This window comes from Barbus barbus, assembly GCF_936440315.1.
Source record: "Barbus barbus genome assembly, chromosome: 39".
NCBI classification, from domain to species: domain Eukaryota; kingdom Metazoa; phylum Chordata; class Actinopteri; order Cypriniformes; family Cyprinidae; genus Barbus; species Barbus barbus.
In genome coordinates this window covers 963,366-987,217 of record NC_136717.1, presented here as the reverse complement: position 1 = coordinate 987,217, position 23,852 = coordinate 963,366, and the positions used below count along the sequence as shown (strand labels likewise).

The 23,852-nt window shown below is 37.2% G+C and overlaps 1 protein-coding gene across 1 annotated transcript; it reads right to left on the bottom strand.

The window, feature by feature from the left end:
- Positions 1–5,106: 5,106 nt before the first annotated feature.
- On the bottom strand, positions 5,107–23,005 carry LOC306858599 (membrane-spanning 4-domains subfamily A member 5-like). Its single transcript, XM_079399199.1, has 8 exons — positions 22,892–23,005; positions 16,452–16,659; positions 14,779–14,889; positions 14,612–14,680; positions 11,549–11,686; positions 10,882–10,995; positions 6,096–6,173; positions 5,107–5,967 (listed from the first exon to the last, which is right to left on the bottom strand). The coding sequence occupies exons 2-8, from the start codon at positions 16,632–16,634 to the stop codon at positions 5,884–5,886; spliced, it is 777 nt and encodes a 258-aa protein (XP_079255325.1). The 5' UTR covers positions 16,635–16,659; positions 22,892–23,005; the 3' UTR covers positions 5,107–5,883.
- Between the last annotated feature and the right edge of the window lie 847 nt (positions 23,006–23,852).

The following is a 23,852-nucleotide window of genomic DNA, read 5'->3' as shown; positions in this document are numbered from 1 at the left end:
ACCGCACAGAGGAAATCACACACAGAGAGCACAGCACCGCCTCAGCGAACCACTCTTCACTCAGCACTGCTTATTGTTAATAAATCCACCCTTCGGGGTATTTATTTGAGCTCTCCTTGTCGTGTGATTCTTCCACCCCGTCACAATATTAACAAAACGGCTTCAATAATAATGACAAAGTTAAGAATGAAAGAGTTTCTAAACTCTAAAATCTACTTTACAGTGTTTATAAATATACCTTCTAAATGGAACATTTTAGCGTTTGACTGGTTTGCACTGTTACTTAAAATGCTTTTTAATTGCACCTTTGTAATTATTAGGATGGAAGTGATGTGGGAGATTGGGAGTCTCCACTTTTGGAGCAATGTTCATCTTCTTTTGAAAAGGTAAACTTCTTTCTTTTTTTTTTATAACCTTCCCTTTGTAGGTTACATGTGTATTTATTTCAAATGCTTACTATAAAATTTTACCTGAGAAGTAAAAGATCAAATTTACCTGTTCAATATTTATGAATTATTAAGGGTTTACTGTGTGTTGATGTTTATGTGTGTATTCAGGGCTCCAGTGAGAATTTAACAACAGCTTTAAAAGAAAGTCCACATGCTGAAAAGGAGTCTGAATCTTCAAGTCAAAAGGTAGTTAAATTGCTTATATATTTTTACAAACAGCTCAGTTTTTGCTTCAGTAAGGAAAGAAATATTAAAAGAATATCCTATCACATCCAAAAAAATAGCAGTTTGATATGACATAGCAAGTCGAGATATTACATGAAAATGTACAACTATTCAATGGGAAAAAATATTTGAATAAAAAAGTAACTCAAGAAATAGCACTAATTATTTGCTGCTACCTTTGCCTTAAAATCTTTGAGAAATGTGAAACACATATAACATACTGTAGATTTCACTGTTACAGGTTCATTTACAGAAAGGTTCCATTACAGAAAAGGAAACTAGTCATTTATAAAAATAATAATAATACAATTAATCTGTTTAATAGTGAAAGCATGCATATCGATTTCAATCCAAAAATATGATTGGAATTATTTCTGTGTTACAGGACAATGACAAGGAATCTGAGTTGGCTGAATCAACTTACATTTCTACAGAGAGCAGTGAGGCAGAAGATCAGTTCTTTATATGTAGTTTGCCACAGGAGCCATGTTTCTTTTTTATTGACAAAAAAGAGGAAGCCTCAGAAAGGAAGATGTTTTCACAGTGGACAAACGTAATTGCAAAGGGAATAAGGTCAATTCACCCATACTGCAGTTTTGGTTTCACACGCCACAGCGTCAAAACCCAGCAGTCACTAAAACACACTCCCCTATTCAAATACACTGGCTACTGCCGGTTTGAAGATTGCCCCGTGCTGTTCACAGGAGGAGATGTTTGCCACAGTACCACTGAACCAGTGCGTGCAGATGCACGTACTTCTACTGGAGAAACTCTGGAAAGCAAACTACCCAGAAGTGTCTATTTGGATTCCATGCAAAAACTCCCAGATATAGTGATGCAGTCTGGGTGCAGAGATGAAGCGCCAACAAAACAGGTTCTGAAAACCATTTCATGGAGCCAAAGACAACTGAAAAGACCTCATTCAAATGAACTTCTAAGTCTCCAAATGCTAATTAATGAACAGAAGGGCTCAGACAATGAAGTCCTCCAGAGAGTCATGATGCACCCAAAGGGCATAATGCTGTGGTCAAAGAAAACACTGTCAGTGTTTTACAAAAGGTGCAAGGAGGACATTGTCTGGATGCAACTGGAAATATAATTCAAAAAGGAAGCTCCACAAGTCCTCCATATTATGTGTATGAATTAGTTGTGCATAATGCTTCCAAGGGAGCATCTCCTCTTCCAGTTGCAACCTACCTAACTTGTGACCATACCACAGCGTCTGTCACATACTTTTTGCAGGCTTTTCAAACTGACATGATGAAGCTGTATGGGAAAAAGTCAGTCAAAAGGCCAATTATGATCATTTGTGATGCTCCCTTGTGCTTCTAAATTCTATTTCTTTTACATTCTGCAAACTAAGTCTGGAAGATCTTCTGCAGAAGTACTTTGAAGTCATCACTGGCCAATACCAGGCAGAAAATTTGATCTTCCCATCCTTCATAGATGCTTAAGCCACATAATGAAAAATGCAAAGGATCTGTGCAAAAAACAGTAGGTCATTTTGCTATTGGAATTATCGCAAATAGCTTCCCAGTCGGAAATTGGACATGAACGGCCTTAGAGAGGCCTTTCCAACTAGGAGACTGGTATTTACGATACTTCCGATGAGTGAATGCAGCATATTCTCCGTATTATTACAGGTGCGTGTCACGTTCTTCATGCATGTCACGTGGTTCATGGAGCTCTCAATAGTTCCAAACAATAGGTTTGAATGGGATTAATCGGGTCAGACAACAACAGCGGGTATACTTGCAGCATTTTCAGGCAAATATTAACACAAAACGTCCATTGATTAATTCGTTTAATACACTGATAGTAGCATTTTGTCTGTGGAGTGTAATGGAAATAATATTAATGGGTTTTTCTTGTTTAACTGTGGAGGAGTACAAACATAGTACAATGCAACACAGGATCAGGCGCTTACATTTCTTTGTATGCAAAGTATAAATAGTGTAAACTGCTTAATAAAGATTGGAGACTTGAGGCATGACTTTGTGTGTTTTTGTGTTACACTTATTCCTGTGGATGTGCAGACCAATGATGAAATAAATTATGCTTATTTAAAGAGTATAAGAAATCTAATCAGTATGCAAAATGTGTTATTTTGCATCTATTATTCACATTTTAATATACTATTATGTTAAAATATAAGATACAATATGCATACACAAGTGAATATCAATGAATGCTAGAAAAATGCTAGAAATGGTTTAAGCCATTTTCAAAAAAAACATCTAAAGACACCTTTTTCGCCACCATCTGACCAATTAATACTAGCACTTATCTATTCTATTCTATTTATTTATTTATATTTATTCAAATAAAAAAATGATTGCTATGTGAACTGTGCTAGACTAACTGAGACTTGTATTTTTGCTCTTTCGTTGGTCTGTTTGCTTCTACATTGTAAGTCACTTTGGATAAAAGCGTCTGCTAAATGACTAAATGTAAATGAAAAAAAGGTCAATTTAAGTTTTGCAAATACTTCAAAATTAAAAAGGCAACCAACTGTATGCATCAAAATATTTTATTATATAACATATCTAACTGCAAATATAGCATATACTGCCTATTATCTGAAAATAAACATTAACTATAACGCGTTTCATAAAATACAACTACTGGTCAGATTTCCGAGAGGTAAACTAATGTGTTAAAATGGCAAAACATGCTGTAATTTCCTCAAATTTCTGGCGACTGTGTTTGAGAAGCGCTGAAATGAATGGGCTTCAATGCTGAAACTATCAGTTGTTTGGAACTATTGGCGGCTCCATGACTTTACTGCATTCTTAAGTTCCTATGGAAGCCTATGGGAGTGTTTCTCTGTTTCTCAACAGCTCTGGTTTCCCTCAAATAACAAACACATCCCGACTGTGATTGGTCCATCCTGACGCTAAACGGCTGTGATTGGTCCATCCTGGTGCTAAACGGCTGTGATTGGTCCATCCTGGCGCTAAACGGCTGTGATTGGCTCGTCCTTCTGAAGTCTCCTTGTATTTTGTGGAGTTGAAAGGTAATAAATTCTGAGTGTTTCCTGGAAATAAGTGACTGGATTACAGTCAAACACGGCGGATATAGAGATGTGTTAGAGGATATCACAGGTTTGCTGCTGCTGTTCATGACCTAAAATCATAACTGGATGGCAAGACAATCAGTTTACTAGCTTTGTTCTGTTCTTTATAATTTACACACACTAAAATTAGTTTTGATATAGAATGATTCCTACATACATACATGCATACAGGGAAGTATTTCAAATACACTATTTTGTATTTAAATACATTTAAGCTTAGTATTTTTGTATTTTCAAAATATTAAAATACTAGATTAGGCTAAATGTATTTAAATGCAAAAAGGTATTTTAAAACAAAATAGTAGGCTATTTTGTATTTCAAGTACATGTATTTGAAATACTGCCCATCCCTGCATACATATATATATAATATATTTTCTAAACAAAACACTATCATCCAATTATTTTTTTTTTTTTACCATGATTTACAGAAGACACCCACTAAAATGTCATTCAGTGTAACCATATTTATATACCAAATAAATCTTGTTAGGTATTTTAAAAACATGAATCATTTAATGCCACATTAAAAACTCTAATTAAGGATCACAATACAGACCTCAAACAGCCTAATTTTTAAATCTATATACTTTGCCAATGTCCTTCAAACCACTAGTTTTTTATTTCCCCCATATTTAGACAGTTTATTTCACCAAAATTGAAATATGAACGTAGACACTTTACTTGGATCTAACATGTCTTTTTATGGATATAAAATACATTTTGTAAACTTAATTTGATGTGGAAACCAAAAAGGTGAGGTCTTATATTTGAGATCTTGGGATTTGACACAGACACATTGCTAGTCGTTAGTGGTAAATTCAGAAACTCATGATAACATGATTGATTAGGAGCTGCTGAAATATAAGTTTTCTCTTTGTAACTCTACCGTCCACAGATAACAAATCTAATGCCCAATGCAGCAGCAATATTAGCACCATTATCAGTGGCAATGCAGAACATTTGTCTCTCATCTTCTGCTCAATCTGATCAAATGCACTTACCATGTTTCCAAACACTCTGTGAGGTAATGTACCACAAGTCTTATGTACAGTGTCACATTTGCACTGGACCACATGTCTATAGTGGCTGAATAAAAAGTAGATTTCTTTCAAATCCTTGAGAATGTCATCCGTCACTTCACTGTATAAATTTGGCATTGCTGTTTTGGAAATGCGTGTTTTTCCAGGCAGTTTTTCCTGCTTGTCAAAGTTTTGGAGCATTTTTTTAAATGCTGTATTTTTTTTTAAATACTTGATACTGTCGCAATTATTTTGGAAAGCCTGCACTATTGTCACCTGTGCACTTTTAGTTTTAACACACAGTCTCATGATTCAAGGGTGTGTAAACTTTTGTGTGGGGCAGTTTCTGTAAATTCATTTATTTTGTCCTGTGGTGTTTATGTAAACATCTGTTGTGTGAAAGAGTTTATTCGGGACAGTACTAAATAAACATTTCATTCAATTTTTATGATCCCTGTTATTTTGTTACAATTATTACGATTATGCATATTCTGCAAGTGGTATAAAATGTGTGAGCAGAACTGAAGCTTAGGATGCTTTGACAATTCAAAGTAATTAGTTTGGTAATCTAAAATAATTTTCAGATGTAATTGATATTTGATTACCACCCATTTAAAAAGTAATCAAGCGGTTTCTTTCTTAGCTGTCATGTTCTCTTTTTTTAATAGGAAAAAAAAACTAATTAGAGATAATAGACGTTGGGAAAACAAATGTGTCGTGCGAAAGCATCACAATCAATGGCAGCACCACAACCCTTACGCAAAGAAAACATATAGCCTTATACATTAAACAATGTAATATATTGTTTGTTAATATATGTTGAAAATACACTGAATAATATATTGTGTTGATTACTTAATACAGTGTAATGTATTCAATAACATTCTTTACAATCTACAGATATACTTGTGATAAAATAATACTTTGTGTACAAACACACACACAAAACATCTAATTGTCTAAAAATGTATTTTCAGTACAGTTTCTTTTATACGACACAATTATTTTCATATATGAAATGTGTAACTATGCAAACAATAAAGTGAGAGAAATGTTAATGTTCAGCTATATATTCCCATATATTTTTGTTTCATAAGCTAACATGGCCCACTTATTCATATTGTTTGAGTTCACTGTATTGCGGAGGAGCGTCTGCAGGATGGTGATGAATGGAAGAGCTGCTGACCACAGGTATCTGCAAAAAAACACATGTTATATATGTGTGTATACATATACACACACACACACACACACACACATCCTTTTCTTTTGACTACCATTTTACTCAAAGTCCAGTTAAACTGGGGATCAAGCTTTTCTTACCTCTGAGCGGTTAAGATCATGGAAATGACTGGGCCTTAAATCAGAGGGCTGTGGTGGTAAAACCTGAGTAAACTGCACCTTTGGTATAAAAAACAAAACAAAAACACATGTAGTGTACATTCCTTCTTACTGTCAGATGCCATAAATGCAATTACACCGGCAGACAGTTTCAGTATTACAGTTTCAGTAAATTGTCAGCAAGTAGCTGAATACAAACACAGGAGGAAGAAGATAAAAGTTCCAAAAGTCTTTAATCCGACACACGGCTAGAGCTAATCCTGATGAGTCTGGACAATCAAAGAACTGAACTTAAGTAGTGGAGATAATGAGACACACACCTAAACATAATGATGAAATCAATTCAGTAAACATGACAAACTGAACAGAAAGAGAGCCCAAACTGTGAAGGAATGTGACAGTACGCCCCCTCCTGGAAGGCGCGACCTCGCGCCGTGAAGACAAGGAGAAGAGGATGAGGTGGCACAGGGACTGTGAAAGGGGCTAGCAAAAGAATGGCACACACAAGGAGATTTTGTTTTCATCCATCCACCTCCTGAGCCTCCTCCTGCATCTTTCTGCTCATGTGTACCATTCCTTAGCTAGAGCAGAGGAGGTGGAGTGATACGAAGGATCCAGGCAGCCGCGACGGAGCGGTAGCAATGATCGTCCAAGATGTAGATAGAGATCAGGGGCTAGTTGCACCAGCTGGGCGTACTCCCGTCTGTAAGACTAGGCTGGACGTAAAATACACAAGTCGTGCGTAGAATTAATACACGCTGCTCCATCTAGGAGTAGTGCTACGTCTGAGACTAAATCTTATGCCTAGTCAGAGGTAGGTGTAAAGTGAAAAGTCATGATTTGCTCAGACATTATTCGTTTTTAGGATTCATGTCTGTTAGTTAATTATTACTCCAGATGTGAACTGTTTCGTTTATGGTCTTTTCAGGCAGGATAAAGCTTGGTGTAGGCTATACCAATCTGCCGACGGTAATTGACCTATTATTTATTTCTATTTCTAAAAGAAACTGTACAATTCAACTCGTCAATTCATCTTTAATTCCATTCATCATTTGTAGGGTGCCTGCCATCCAATAATCGCAGTAAGTTGTGTGCTTTGTTACTTTTAATCAGAAATGTATAATGTATATAAAAGTATAAGCTTTCAAATTCTGTTAATTTTATTATAAAATACAAACTATAAGTGTGGGTTTTCAGCCACAGAAAGACGTCAGTAAATCACGTGAACAATGTCACGTAAAGTCACATTTACCTCAGGAAAGACACTCACTGTACATAAACTTGATAGTCAGCTAGAAACAATAACTCTAGAGAGAAGCATTGTATTCCATTCATTATATTTTACTTAACCTGTGGCCTTTGATTTAATGTTTGTTTGAATAAATCGGTCATGGGAATGTGCAGGGAGACTTCAGATATAAAAACGCGGACTTGTTAGGAAATGTTTACTCAATGAAATCATGGCGCGGTGGCTTCACTTGTTATGATGTCTTGAGCAATTCAGTATTATATTAGTAGTTGTAGCCATTGCAGGCTGAAGGTCGTCTCAGCTATCACTGCGGGAGAATGTGTCAGCGTGGACGTAGTCTCGTGTAGCCAGACCTTCAGACTGACGGCTGAAGGTCTGGAATCTGTGGTAGCTTTTATTGGCCAAAGCCCGCCCATGAGGTCATTTGACCGACATGTCAAACAACCAATCACAGTTCGTTTCATTCAGCGTCAAGTTTCGTGGCGTGGAAATGTCGCCACAGTAACAGACCAATGTGTAAAACTCTCGGACGTAGTTTAAAGATTCTATTCTGCAAACTTTAAATATTTCACATACTTTTGAAAATCGAGCATTTATTTGATCCTGATAAGCGTTTGTCGTCACAGTTGGAAACATGAGGCTTTCTTCTCTCGTGAGGGGGTTTGGCGTTACGGCATCTTTGTTTCCAGATGGAACGTTACCCTGATTACACACGTACATCTCGGAGAAGTCTATTTGACGTCTGCATTTACATCTGCTAGAAGTATTTTTTAGAGTGTTTGCTCATCTGCAATACGTCTATTGGATGTTTCCTTTTAGATCTGAAAGACGTCTGTCAGACGTTTATAGACAGTAGATGCTTTCCAGATCAAGAGATCTTTAACAGACATCTTGCAGACATACGTTTGCTACCTGGGTAAAGAACACGACACACGTCTCCCAGAAATACTGTATGATTCAACCAATCTGATGACGACTTCGAAACTCCTGAAGTGTTTCCACTTTTGTGTGCCATATGCATCAGATGTTTAGCCAACGTTCCGTGGGCTGACGTAGATGACGTAGACACGTACTCTCCAGCCACAGCAGCCAATCACCAAAGCAAATTATACATATACGTCACTTTTCGTGGCGTTGGTTCCACTTTGGTTATATGGTGGAAATTCAAACTGAAGATCTGTGCACACTCTAATGGCTAAAATTGCTACAACACATTGCGTGTTGGACGAGGATTTGATTGGAACCACAAACACGCATAAAAAGTGTTAAAACTACACACGGCAGAAATGACATGAGTACTTATGCTGCATTCACGCCATATCATAATTACCGTCATGGGTGGCGCTAGGGAGCGGCTAGCAGGTGCTCCACCCCCAGGAAAGACCAAAGCACCCCATAGCACCCCCACAAATAAAGAAGATGAAATAAAAAACATTTGACGCATTACGCATGCATAACATGCAAAGCAATACAACATGACGTGATTTGCAGTCGCACTTTTCGTAATGTCATAGCATTTTATTGTAAAAATGGATCGGTTCCTTCTATGGGATTTTTTTTATCCATTTAACTATCCACCATGCAAAAACCACAAGTCTGGTCACTTGGGCCTGTGCCCGACTAAAGATTCTTCTCGTCAACTAGACACACGTTTATGTTAAATTGATTAATAAAATAACATACTAAACCATACTTTAATATAGGCTAGTCATACTTCCGTATTATAGCCGATTCCGCGCTCAAGTGTGCCGCAAAGCACCTGCAAAAGTAATGATTATGGATGCGTCTGGGAAAAAGAAGACTTTTTTTATTATGTATTATTTATTACTAAACTAGTGCTTTCTCAGTGTTGGCTGCAAACATAAGTTGCCGAATACCGACGCTGACTCGCCATCTCCACAGTAATGGACGTGCAATTAATAGAGAAATGTACCTTTTCATACAGACTACATAATTAACGAATATTTGTTTTTATTTGAATTGGTTCATATAATAGTATAGCCTACATTTTAAGCTTTCTATAGGCCTAGATTTATTTCTTATGTCTGTGGGCCGGTTCATTGTTGTGACACGCTGAATTTCACGGAGACCGCATGAGACGGCAGAAAGCGCCGTCGGAAAAATGACGGATTGGCTATGTATTTTAAGTTCTTTCTGCAGGAAAAAAAAAAAAGTAAGGGATTGTGCAGATGCTTCCATGCCTCGATAATACTCCCACACTCATAAACAGTTGACATATGCGCCTGCACAACGCATATTCATCAAAATTAACATCAGAGTGAACGGCCCCAAAAAAATGTGATGAGTCAAATAACCATGTAGTAAAATGTTACAAAATCGACTGGGTGATTTTATTATTCATATGAAAAATAATAACCTGTTTTGGTCATATTTACTATTAATTGCCCAGCTCCCCCGTCAATGATCTAGCACCCCCTCAAAGTTCTCTGGCGCCGCCCCTGATTACCGTAATTCCGAGATGACAACATGTGACGTTCAACTCGGTGCTCTTCACGTCCTCGAACTGAGGATTATCCGTTTCTATAGTGACAGTCAACAAAATGAACCCGCGACCGCATAAAAATGTTACTGGCAGCTGTAAAACACATTACATTTGTATGCTACTACTAAATATTGCAGAACACACAAAGCATGTCAGGTAAAAAATAATTACTAACTGTTTATTTGTTTGTTATTATTAATGACGGCAATAAATGTGTTATTGCTAACCTAAACAAACAATAACAAAATAATAACAGTATGAACACTTACATAACAATATGTTTTAATATTATAGTACATTGTAGTATCTATATATGTATCTTCTTTGAAAGCGCCGCCATTTTTCTCTGGTTCGGCGTGAGGTGCAGCGGTCACGTGGTACAAGCCGTAGCTCTCAGAAAACTCCCAGTTCACAAGTTGTAATCAGGAGTTCTACGAGGTGAACACTTTTTACAAGTTGGTCTCTCGTAATTACAGTAATTACGATATGGCGTGAACGCACCTTTAATCGTCACGGTATATCAATATTTAATGTTGACGGACTTATATACCATCTGCAACAACATTACAAACTATTTTATTTTATTTTGAATTTGTGTTAATGGGTTAAATCTATGCATGTAAAACCATGTGGCATGTTAATTAAAGTTTTATGCAGTATGTTTTTAGGGCAACTGAGTTCACCGTAAACGCTGCTTCCCACGAACTCTGCAAGTGCTGCAGGTTTAATGTTTGGGAACACAATGTGTGCTGAGTTCAAGTCATTGACATTTGCATAATTTCAATAATTTTGCAAGTTAAGAAATCAAGGGTTTGAACATTTAAGATGAAAGAATTTAAGAAATAAATATTTGTATTGTAACAGTGTTTGTTGGTTCTTGTAAAGCGTGAATCCAAGTGTCAAGTGCCTTAAAATTAACTATTTCCGTTTTATATACATATCTAGGGGGTTCAGTTGATACGCACACATACTCACACACAAAAGTTTGGTAAGTCCTGATTTGGCTCTTTACTCACCTGAGGACAGCAGCAGCCGTTGGCTTTACAGGCAAATGCTGACAGATAGATGGAGATGATAAACTCAATTACAGCAAATAACAGCAATACACCTCTGATTCCCCTGAAGAGAGTCTGAGAGAAAAATCAACATTAACACAAATAATCCATGATAATTGCTGCTCACACTGGTACACTGAATGCTCAGCAGTCCAGAATCTACCATTTGTGACGCTCATATAGTCATATTAAATTTTTAGGGCCAGATTTACTAAAAAAGTTAAATTAGCATGACAGCGCAAACCTTACTAAATCATGTTGCATGATTCATTTAAATAATTTTGTGCCTGAAAGGGAAACTCTTTCCGCAAAAATAACTGTCCTTTTCAATGCTAATGTTTTACTGTGTGTCTTTAGTAAATGCTGACAGAAGTTACTTAACGCCAAATGAGGGTTTGCACTGTCACAAGCTGTTAGTAAATCTGGCCCTGATAGGTCAAACTGGACTGAGTTTACAATGAACTTATAATGTCAATGACTTGCATTGTAAAGGATCTATAAACTACTTCTGAAATGCCAGATAAAACAGGCTTGTGTACTGACCACACAGTGATCTTACAGTGATTGCTAAATAAATGTTTCATTTCCATTCTGACATTAAATGTGAATATAAAAACTGATGACGTACATCATGCTTTCTCATGACATAGCAGTCACTGTCGTAGCAGTAATAGTGTGGACCTATAACCAAATCCAGTGAAAGTAAAATAATGGCAATGCCTGCGGTTATAGTACTCATAATGTTCATTCCGAGTGAAGCATTCACCTGTAGGCAGGAAAAAAACACAAAACAAATTAATAAGCAAGAACTTTAAAACATTGTGTTCACACGTTAATGTACATAGAAAGTATATGAAGTGTGATAAAAATGCACTTTTGACACAATTGTTTTCTGAAATTGCTGAAATTTGATTTGCTGGTAGGGGTCTTTTTTTATGTATCTGAGGCATATTAGGTTCATATTCATTTTCAACTTTACCAATCCTACAGTTACAGTGTTGAGGAGTTGCAGCGCCTCCTATAGGCTCAACTTTAATGAAATTTGGTGTGAATTCTCAAAATATCCTGTCTATACCAGGAGCCGGATTCACAAACATCTTAAGAAATAAGTTAAGAAATTTCTTAAGATAAATTCCACAAAGTTCGTAAGAATGTTCTGAAGTGCAATTCTTGAAAATTTCTTAAGAAGTTCTCAAATATGTTGAGAAAATACATCTTAATTTCTTTCTTAAGAAGAAAATGACTGATCTGAGTGAATACATGGCTGAAGACACACTAATAAACTCACACTTTAAGGATTGTCTTTTTACGTTTCCTGCAGATTACCCTAATAATCATAATAAGCGCGTACACTATTTTCGTCGTGACCTTGACGGCTTCTCTTTTCAATGTGCCGTGTTTTTGAGCAGTTACTTTTAACGAGCCGCTCTCAAGCTGCAGTGATTGGATTCAGTCATTTTTGTGCTGTGTTTTTGCACCCTTCTCCTAATGAACTCTTCTGGTATGCATGTTCATATGCGCTGAATACTGCCAAAGACTGTCGTATTCATAGGCTAAAATTAAAAGTGTTCAATCAAAGCTCCCTATCTGACTCGTTTTTAGGTTTCTACTGAGTTTTGAAGTCAGCAAAATATAGGGTCACACATAGGCTAATCATGACGGTCATTGTTTACATTATCAGTCATTGCTGTCACTTCAGGAAACTCATGCACATCCATATTAAGAGTCCTACTATGTATTATATGTAGCTAGTGTTGTTGTAATGCTTAAATATAACAATTAATTTGAAATAACCCTATAAATGTATTGAATAATTCTTAATACGTATTTGGGATTTAAGACAAGTCTGGGGCTATTCTAACTTTAAGAAGTTATTTACGATGATTTTTAAGAAGATTATTTTCAAGAATTTGAATTCTTCTTAAGTTTTGTCTTAAGAATATTCTTAAAAAGACAAGAATATTCTTAAAGGGATCCCTGGGTATTAAGACTTGTATGGCTTAATATAATGTAAATGATGTCTCTTACTGAAATATCTAGTAGAAAACCCATCAAAGATGTATGCTATTCTAAAAAATCACAACGTTTTAGACATATTTTGGACTATGAGGTTTGCCATTATTCTGATGATGTAAAGTGGTTGCACTCGGTGAGCTACTAGCACTACCTGTTGCTATTTTTATCACAACATATCTTGGAGTAGACAACTCGGAAAACAAAATACTGATATGATGACCACAGCTACTGAAAGAGCTTACAGGTGGCGATGGATATAAGTATAGGTTTAATAGGTAAAGTATAGGTATAGGTTCATCTACAGTGCATAACATCATCAAAAGATTCAGAGAAACTGGAGAAATCTCTGTGCGTAAGGGACAAGTCCGAAAGACCTTTGTTGGATGGCCGTGGTCTTCGGGCCCTCAGAAGACACTGCATCACTCATCGGCATGATTCTGTCATTGACAGTACTAAATGGGCCCAGGAATACTTCCAGAAACCACTGTTGGTAAACACAATCCGCCGTGCCATCTGCAGATGCCACCTAAAGCTTTATCATGCAAAAAGGAAGCCATATGTGAACATGGTCCAGAAGCGCTGTCGTGTCCTGTGGACCAAGGCTCATTTAAAATGGACTGTTTCAAAGAGGAGTCCAAATTTGACATTCTTGTTGGAAATCACGGACTCCGTGTCCTCCGGGCTAAAGAGGAGGGAGACCTTCCAGCATGTCATCAGCATTCAGTTCAAAAGCCAGCATCTCTGATGGTATGGGGGTACATAAGTGCATATGGTTTGGGCATGTTTTGGAAGGCACTATGAATGCTGAAAGGTATATAAAGGTTTTAGAGAAACATATGCTCCCCTCCAGATGACATCTATTTCAGGGAAGGCCTTGTGTATTTCAGCAGGACAATGCAAAACCACATACTGCAGCTATCACAACAGCATGGCTTCGTAGTAGAAGAGTATGTGTGCTGAATTGGCCTGAATTTGTCTACAGACCAGATCTTTCACCTATATAGAACATTTGGCGTATCATTAAATGAAAAATATGTCAAAGACGACCACAAACTCTATAGCTGGAAACCTATATCAGGCAAGACTGGGACCAAATTCCAACACCAAAACTCCAGAAACTCAAAACCTCGATGCCCAGATGTCTTCAAACTGTTTTGAAAAGAGGAGGAGATGCTACACCATGGTAAACATGCCCCCGTCCCAACTATTTTGAGACCTGTAGCAGGCATCAAATTTTAAAATTTATCAGTTTAAACATTTGTTATCTATGTTCTATTGTGAATAATATATTGGCTCATGTGATTTTGAAATTCTTTTAGTTTTCATTTTATTCAAATTTAAAAATGTCCCAACATTTCCGGAATTCGGGTTGTAGAAGTTACTCAAAAATGCAGATCATACTATTATTGCGCCACCTAGTGTTGAGTGTCTGTGTGGCTGAATAGACGTATGTTTGGGACCCTCCTGACAAGTTTGGTGTCATTAAGTGTGGGTGTTGCATTCAGGACATAAAGATCAAATTATGAATTATGGTCACTGATGCCCATATACTTTTAGAGCAGAAAAAAATCTTAAATTTAATCCAGTCCAGAAAATCAGTACAAACACAACAATATTTCTGTACTTCCAGCACGGTGCTTGGACCCCTACAAGTAAAGTGTTGTGTAGTACATACCAAACACAAACTGGAGGGGGAATTAATTTTGTTTGCTGCAGCAATGCAGAGTGAGCCAGCGATGATGTACTGAGAAGAGAGAGAAAGGACAAAATTGAGGCTTGCGTTGGAATATGTAGCTTGTTTTATAAAAAGACAGATCACTTAATTATATAATAGTTTCTTACGATGATAGATCCCCAGTATGGAAGACCACTATGAACAAAGACTAGATCTGCATAAACTGTAGACACAATGCCAAACAGGAGAGTCATCACACCGATCATTATCTGGACCGTCTGTGAGGGACAAGAAGAACACAGAAAGTGTGAGTAGGACAAGAGTCTTCCATAAAGGTGAACAATATAAAATATACATTTATGGCAGCTGTAGTTATGGACTTATGATTGTACTAGAAAAACATCTCAAAGTAATATTCTGAAAGTGTGGAATTATCATTGTATGAATGTCATTGTGTTTGCATAGGCCTGGGCGATAATACGGTATCGGTATTTATCGACTATACACCTTCATCGATAACAATAGAAAAAAAGTTTGAAACGATATAGGCGCGTGCTATGAGTGACAAGCAGACAGCACACATGAACACATGCTGAGTGCAGTGCCTGCCTGTGATGAGGAGATTGTGAATAAAAAAAATCAATTAGTCGAATTTAAAATTTAAATTTGCATTTGGCTGCAAAAACGGTGCAATGTTAGGTGTGTGCCAGTGAGGGAGCCTCATCAGAGGCGCACGAGACGTGGTGATGAAGATGTAAGCGTCGTTGTCATATTTTATCGTTTTTGTTCATCTGTCCAGTTAAACCCACAAGACACGCTGCTGCTGCTTTATTCATTCAAAATATTATAGAAATATAGAAGCTCAATGCAGTGAAGTTAGTGGTTAGGTTAAAACCGAAATCAAGCCATTCACAAAGAACGCATACTAGGCGCATTTTTGGGACAGACAACTATGACTGTTGCACTCACGTCTCACGCAAGAGATGTATAGAAAATCATGTAAAGTTAAAAGAGTTTAAACTTTTAGAAAACATGTTAGGAATTTGTGGAGGTTTATTAAATTTCACTGCGTCTCATGTTTTTAAATGCAATCTGTGTGATCGGCACTTCGGCTATTTGAATTAAGCTATGTATAAATAGCCTACATTATGCTGTTTTATTCATAATTGTTTATGCAATTTACGAAATTATATTTGATTTATATATATTAATTTAGACTTTGTGCACTTTTTTTATAGACTTATTTTAATTGCATTGAATAAACAATTGAATGCGCTGTATTATTTTGCTCCTTGCGCCCTCCTGTGGCTATTTAATCTACATATAAAACATAAGAAAGGAGATATTTAAATTTTATTTTGTGTTTAACTGTTAAAACAAAAAATGATTTGTTGTTTGTCTTAAATTGGGTAAATTAAAAATACAGTGGTTTAATTTAAACATTTTTTCTATTGCTCTGTTTAAAAAAAAAAAAATGTAAATACTTATCGATACCGAATGATATAAAACTTTATATCGTTGATACATTCTTTAGCTATATCGCCCAGCCCTATGTTTGCAGATGTGCAAGATTGGATACTTCATTTTTTGATAGTTTACAACTCCTAAAACGTTGTAAAGTTTAATATTTTATTCTGTAAATGATAAACCTGATCTTATACTGGCGTCTTTCCTGTCACCAAGGCAATAGGCATTTTTCAATAATAATTCTGTATGCTTTGTTAATGTGTGCACCGCTCCTCGTTTAGAATTTATTCATTTATTTATTTGCTTACCTCACACTGACATCTACAAATAAAAAAATGTGTATATATATTTGCGTTTAAGAGACATTTCTCACCCCCAGGGCTTTCGGTTGCCCTTTCAGAAATGCCTGAAGTCCTTGAAGAGGTGAAAATCCTGCCTGTTGTACATAAACAGACCCAGGAGCATTGGTCACCGTCGTATCAGGAGCTGTTTGTGTTGCTGGTTGAAACTGGATGACGAGCGTTGAAGAGTTCACAGGAATGACAGTGTGAGACATTCTGGTTTCTCAATCTCAAACCGACCTGTAAAAAAAAAATCATAGTAAATCAAAACATGTGAACAATATAATTATGAAACAACTCATGTTTAATTTGATCTACATCATTGCTGATGCTCTTTCCAAAGACACTTATAAAACACATTCGCGAATACCATATTATACACACACACACACACACACACACACACACACACAGAGAGAGAGAGCTGCTTAAAAGTTAGTGAACCCATAAGAATGTTCTATATTTCTGTATAAATATGACCCAAAATGTCACCAGAAGTCCTGAAAGTAGACAAAGAGAATCCAATCAAACAAATGAGAAAAAATATTTTCTTTGGATTATTTTTTCTCAATAAATAAACGACAGTGTTACATATCTGTGAAGTGTAAAAGTATGTGAATCTTTTATTTCAGTATCTGGTGTGAGCCTCTTTTGCAATAACTGCAGCTAAACATATCTTGTAACTGCGGATCAGTTCTGATCGATGACTTGTAGGAGTTTATCCCGTTCCTCTGAGTAATTCTAATATTAGAATTACTTCTGAAGTAATATAATAATAATAAACTTTATTTTATAAAGCGCCTTTAAAAGCAGCTTCTCAAAGCGCTGAACACAATGTAATCAAATACAATAAAAAGCAAAACAAAATCAACAAGCAAATGCAAGTTTAAAAAAAATATGTCTTAAATTGAACTTTGAAACCGTCGTGATTCTGAATAAGTTCAAGAGGCAGAGAATTCCAAAGCATAGAAAGAGAAAGCCTTGTCACCCATAGATCTTAAACGTGTTTGCGGAACAACAACACGTTTGACTGAGAGGAGCACAATCTACGAGCAGGAGTGGATGGATGCAACAGTTCTGTGAGGTAATGAGGTGCCAGGCCATGTAATGCTAGTAAGCATCAGAATTTCCACTTTAAACCTGACCGGGAGCCAGACTCTAACACTGGAGTAATATGATTGCCAATCCTAGTCCCAGTTAAAATCCTGGCGGCTGAATTTTGAACATATTGCAGTTTATTAAGTGTAGATTTAGAAGAAGTAGAATACAATTCTTAATTTGGAAAAGCTGAATTTCTATTACATTGTTTTCATCTGATTATAACAGATTTACACAATATAACCATCTATTGCTTCATATCATTAGTTATGTAATTAAACTGGTTGTTAATGTTGCTAACTAAAATGATTTGTATATCATCTAATGCACTTTTTACATTTACAAATGCTGTAAAAATGTTGGTAATTTGATGCTGAAATATGTTTCATTAACTCATAACCACAGTCTGTAAATCTGATCATGATTTCAACTAGAAATCTTTTTCAGGCCTTCTGTTCTACTGAAAAAAAAGAAGAGAAAAAAGAAACTGTACATATTGGATGGCCTGAGTAAATTAACAGCAAATTTGAATTTCTGGGGTGCACGATCTCTTAAAGGGGTCCTATTATACTGTTTTACAAAGTCTTGATTTTGTTTTGGGGGTGTACTAGAACATGCTCATGTTTGGTGGTTTGAAAATCGCATTATTTTTCACATAATTTACATTATTACAATACCCAGCCTGACACAAACGGCTCGATCAGTTCTGGGTTTGATGAAGGCCCGCCTTCCCAAAAACGAAATGTGTTGTGATTGGTTAGCTGTCCCTGTGTGTTGTGATTGGTGAACAGCTTAGATGGCGTTTCAGTATTGCCCCGCCCCTTGCCAGAACAGCAAATTGCCATATCAGTTCAGACCTCGAGAATATTGAACAAGAAGATTGTGCAGAACCTTTGCACGCACGGACATTGCAAGACATATTAAAGTGGTAATGTTATTGTTGTTGTTAAATCACGTTTTAGATAGGATGTCAACAACAGCTTAAAAATAACTGCATTGACTGTACAGATAAGTGCAACGGTAATATGTATTATGTTTATTGTTCTTTAATTCTAACATTATAACATGAATTGCACTGAAACTGTCATATAGTTAAATTTATTTATACCACAGTCCCACAGACTTACACTATTTGTGGCGGCAGATATATGCAAATTAATTCTCTGCCAGCGGGAGAGAATCCAAATTTAAGTAGGCGGGATTTACAATTTGTGATGTCATAAATACAGGAAAGCAAGTTTGTAGGGGACCATAGAAAGTGTATTGACTCAGTGCATCTCAGTGTGGTATGGAAACAGCTCCAATCAGGACTGCAAAGCACTACAGAGAGTTGTGCGCTTAGCTGAGCGCATCTCAGGGTCTGCTCTCCCCTCTCTGCAGGACATCTACCTCAAACGCTGCAAAAATAGAGCTGTCAAAATCATCAAGGAGTCAAATCACCCTGGTAACCGACTATTCACTTTGCTTCCCTCTGGTAACTGACAAACTGAAGTCAATCACTGAATCCATCTCTAATGACACCATCTCTGCTGCCATAAGAGATCTAATTGTGAAGTCAAATTCTACATCCAGCCAGATTGATCCCACACCTACTGTTTTGCTTAAGATGTGTGTTCATGTGATTGAACCTTTCATAACACACATGACTAACTGTAGCTTAGCATCTGCCATTGTTCCAGCAGAACTAAAAATGGCTGCGGTGACTCCCATACTTAAAAAAACAGTTCTTGACCATCTAGACATGAACAACTATAGGCCAATCTCAAATTTACCATTCCTAAGTAAAATTCTTGAAAACGTTGTGGCTTCACAATTAAGATCTTACTTAAATGCTAATGGCCTTTTTGAACCGTTTCAGTCAGGATTTCGTTCATCACATAGCACTGAAACTGCTTTGTGTGGTTAATGACATTCTTCTGTCCATGGACTCTGGGTTAATAAACATCTTGATTCTTCTCGATCTAAGCGCTGCATTTGACACAGTCTGCCATGAAATACTCCTCTCTCTGATATCGGTATCACTGGCTCAGCTCTTTCTTGGCTCATTTCCTACATTAGCGATAGAAAATATTACATCACCATACAGGGGTATAAATCTGCCACTGCTCCAGTTTCACAGGGTGTTCCTCAAGGTTCGGTTCTTGGACCACTTCTGTTTGTCATTTACATATATCCACTTGGTGACATCATACGCAAGCATGGACTTCAATTTCATTGCTATGCTGATGACATTCAAATTTACCTATCCACCAGCTCTAATAGGTTATCACTGCCCGACTCACTTACTGCATGCATCAGGGATATCAAGCATTGGTTGTCCTTGAATTTCCTTAAGCTAAATAATAACAAAACTGAAATTTTGATGATTGGCTCTGCTGCCGCAGTCAAAAGGATGGACCTGTCCTTTGAAATTGAGGGGGTTCATGTTAAGCCTTCTTCATCTGTCCGTAATCTTGGTGTCTTATTTGACTCGTCTCTATCTTTTGCCTCTCACATTTCTTCTGTTGTTAAAACCTCTTTTTTCCATCTTCGTAATATTGCACGTCTTCGATCTTCTCTGACTCCAGCTGATGCTGAAATCTTAGTTCATGCATTAATCACATCACGTCTGGATTATTGTAATGCTCTATTTCTTGATCTGCCTAAAAAACTTATTGCAAGGTTACAGTATGTTCAAAACTCAGCAGCACGACTTCTTACCTCCACCAGGCGTTCTGCTCATATTACTCCTCTACTGCATGATCTTCACTGGCTACCTGTGGCATCTCGTATACATTTTAAGATATTACTTCTCACATTTAAGCCATTAAACGGTCTTGCGCCTCCATATCTGTCTGACCTACTGTACTCCTACTCTCCACTCCGGCCCCTCAGATCATCTGAGCTTGGTCTTTTGTCTATTCCTCATTACCGGCTGTCCACTGTAGGTGGTAGGTCATTCAGTGTCAACGCTCCGAAATTATGGAATTCACTACCCCTTACACTTCGGAACTTATCTTCTTTATCTACCTTCAAGTCTCTGCTAAAAACGTACCCGTTTAATTTGCATTTTGGATAATGTGGCTTTATTTTGCTTATGTTTGTATTGTCTTTTGGGTATGTAAATGTTTTGTATAGCTCTATGTAAAGCGACCTTGAGCAATGGAAAGGCGCTATATAAATAAAACTTCTTCTTCTTCTTCTTGGTAAGCGCTTCCGTAGCCTGATGGCAAAAACTGAGAGACTTAGGAGGAGCTTCTTCCCCCAGGCCATCAGGCTCCTAAACTCTAACTCCGTGTCATAACATCACATGACTCCATGTAAATATCACCATATCAATAAGCTATTCATAATTTTTCTACCTCATATTGCTGCTATTTAAATACCCTGGACAACTTTTTGCACATTCCTCTTATTACTATTTAAGTCAACAACATACTGATCTGTACTGACCTGCACATTTATATTTATATTTTGTTTATCTTTTATTTTATTTTATTCTATTATTTTTTTCTACTTTTCTTTTTCTTAATATTTGTATTCTTTATAATTGCACTGTCCTTGGAGTGGACCTGACCTAATTTCACTGCTGGTTATACTCTGTATAATTGTGTATGTGACAAATAAAAATCTTGAATCTAGTCCAAACGAGTCGTTCATTGTAGTTCTTGAAAAGGGATTTTTTTTTAAACTAAATATCTCCCTTTGGAGTGGACTTTGAGATTTGTAACTTTGTATATCTTTTTATACCCAAACATACACACTACACACTGACTAAGATTCAAAAAGTGAAAAAGCATAATAGGACCCCTTTAAAGGGCACTAAGCTAGACTTGCACAATTACGTCCTGACATGTGCATGCCTCTCAAACTGTTCGGGAAAGGCCCATAGACAATTCCTCCAGGATTTCACTATTATGCAAACGGCAGAATTTAACGTAAAATCAGAGATGGTCCTCACTGCAGAACACAAGATCCAGGGGGTGTGGTTAGATCTCGATCCAACTCCTCCCACCTTACATTTACCTAAACCTACCCGTCTCCACTCCCGGATCCCTAAACCTACCAATCTCCACTCCCTGATCCCTAAACCTACCCGTCTCCACTCCCTGATCCCTAAACCCACCCATCTCCACCCCTAAACCTACTCTCCACCCCTAAACCTACTCTCCACCCCCTGATCCCTAAACCTACCCGTCTCCACCCCCTAGATGTAGATCCACCCGGCCCCTGGATGTTTGTTCTGCAGTGAGGGGCTGCTGCAAAATCACACAAACTCCACAATATTCAGAGGAGCTTGCAATTTTGTTAAATGGCTGTAGATTTGGCACAGATTTTGAGCCTAGACATCCTGAACACATCGTTTCCATTTATCAAAGAGGTACGCGCACTCTCCACAAACTTTCTGTTTCTGAGTCAGTCAAACAGTATTTACATGTTTTCACAGCAATATTCACTGTGGGGTTTATCAAACAACACCAGATATTTAAACACTTCATAGATGCACTTTTGGGGCGGTCGTGGCCTAATGGATAGAGAGTTGTAATCCGAAGGTCGAGGGTTCGAGTCTCAGGTCCGGCAGGGATTGTAGGTGGGGGGAGTGAATAACCAGCACTCACTCCACCCTCAATACCACGACTGAGGTGAGACCCTTGAGCAAGGCACCGGACCCCCAACTGCTCCCCGGGCGCCGCAGCATTGGCTGCCCACTGCTCCGGGTGTGTGTTCACTACTGAGTGTACACTTGGATGGGTTAAATGCAGAGCACAAATTCTGAGTATGGGTCACCATACTTGGCCACACACCACTTCCCTTTCCCTTTAATCTGTTTGAAATAGTTATTTACTTTGTGTTTTACAAAAGAAGGCTACTGTGATATTTATTATAACAGCTGGACACGAAGCGACTCCAACATCTCCATGTTTTCCCAGCACTACTCCTGAATATAAATGCTCTGAAAACACAAGATTGCTCAAGACTTGAGTCATAATCTGCTGTAGAGATAACAGGAAAAACGACAGAGTAATGTTCATAATTAAGACAATACTTCTAAATACTATGATAAGAAACAGCAGTGTGAAATATGAGCTGTTTTGTGTTTAAAATAGCAGAAAGACACATTTAGAAACGGCCCAATCTAACGGGAAAATAAGGTGAATATCTGCTGTTCATTTACTGTCAACTATATATATATATATATTTATATATAAATATATCGACTTCGATGCGAATCATAATGATTCAAATTCGCAGAAGTGTATAATAAACACATTTTATGATAAACGTAGCTCCTCGAGTAAACGCCTCCCAATAAACTCGAGTTCTGTACAAACACACAAACACATCTAATATCGTCACATTTATATCATAAATTATGAGAAGGACATGGACTCACCGATTAATAACAGAAATTGTAATCTTAATTAGGACTTGATCTTATCTCGGGACAAACGCAACACTTTTAGTTTCGATTTCCATGTGTACTCGCTCAAATAACAAACACCATCCCGACTGTGATTGGTCCATCCTGACGCTAAACGGCTGTGATTGGTCCATCCTGACGCTAATCGACTGTGATTGGTCCATCCTGACGCTAAACGGCTGTGATTGGTCCATCCTGACGCTAATCGACTGTGATTGGTCCATCCTGACGCTAAACGGCTGTGATTGGTCCATCCTGACGCTAAACGGCTGTGATTGGCTCATCCTTCTGAAGCCTCCTTGTATTTTGTGGAGTTGAAAGGTAATAAATCCCGAGTGTTCCCTGGAAATAAGTGACTGGATTACAGTCAAACACTGCGGATATAGAGATGTGTTAGAGGATATCACGTTTGCTGCTGCTGTTCATGACCTAAACAATCATACTCCATGATCTGTGTTTGTTAGTTTACTTATAGCGTTGTTCTTCAGCTAATATCCTTCAAACCACTATAGGTTTTTTTGAAAGGAAGCGAGTCATTTAAAATATGACAATATTTAGTATGATCACGTTTTTATTTTAATTTTTTTTTTAATAAAGGTCAGAAAAAGTAATTTTTACATAAATATATCTGTTAAGCAGAATAGCCATGGTTTTTAGAACTAATGTTATTTGTGTGTGCATGAGGTACCTGTGCGATCAGATGGATGAAATCAAATAAAGATATAAAGAAAAGAAATACAATGCATTAAGAGTGTCACAAAAAAGAGCGTAGCCTATACTTGTTGAAGTTTTTTCCCTTTTGTTTATGTCAATTAAATTAGGCATATAACCTCTTATATATTTCATGTAGTCTTATTTATTTTATTCCTTTTATAGACTTCATTTCTGTATTTCTCCTTTCTGCAGGTGTGTGATGTGACGATGTGTGAATCCT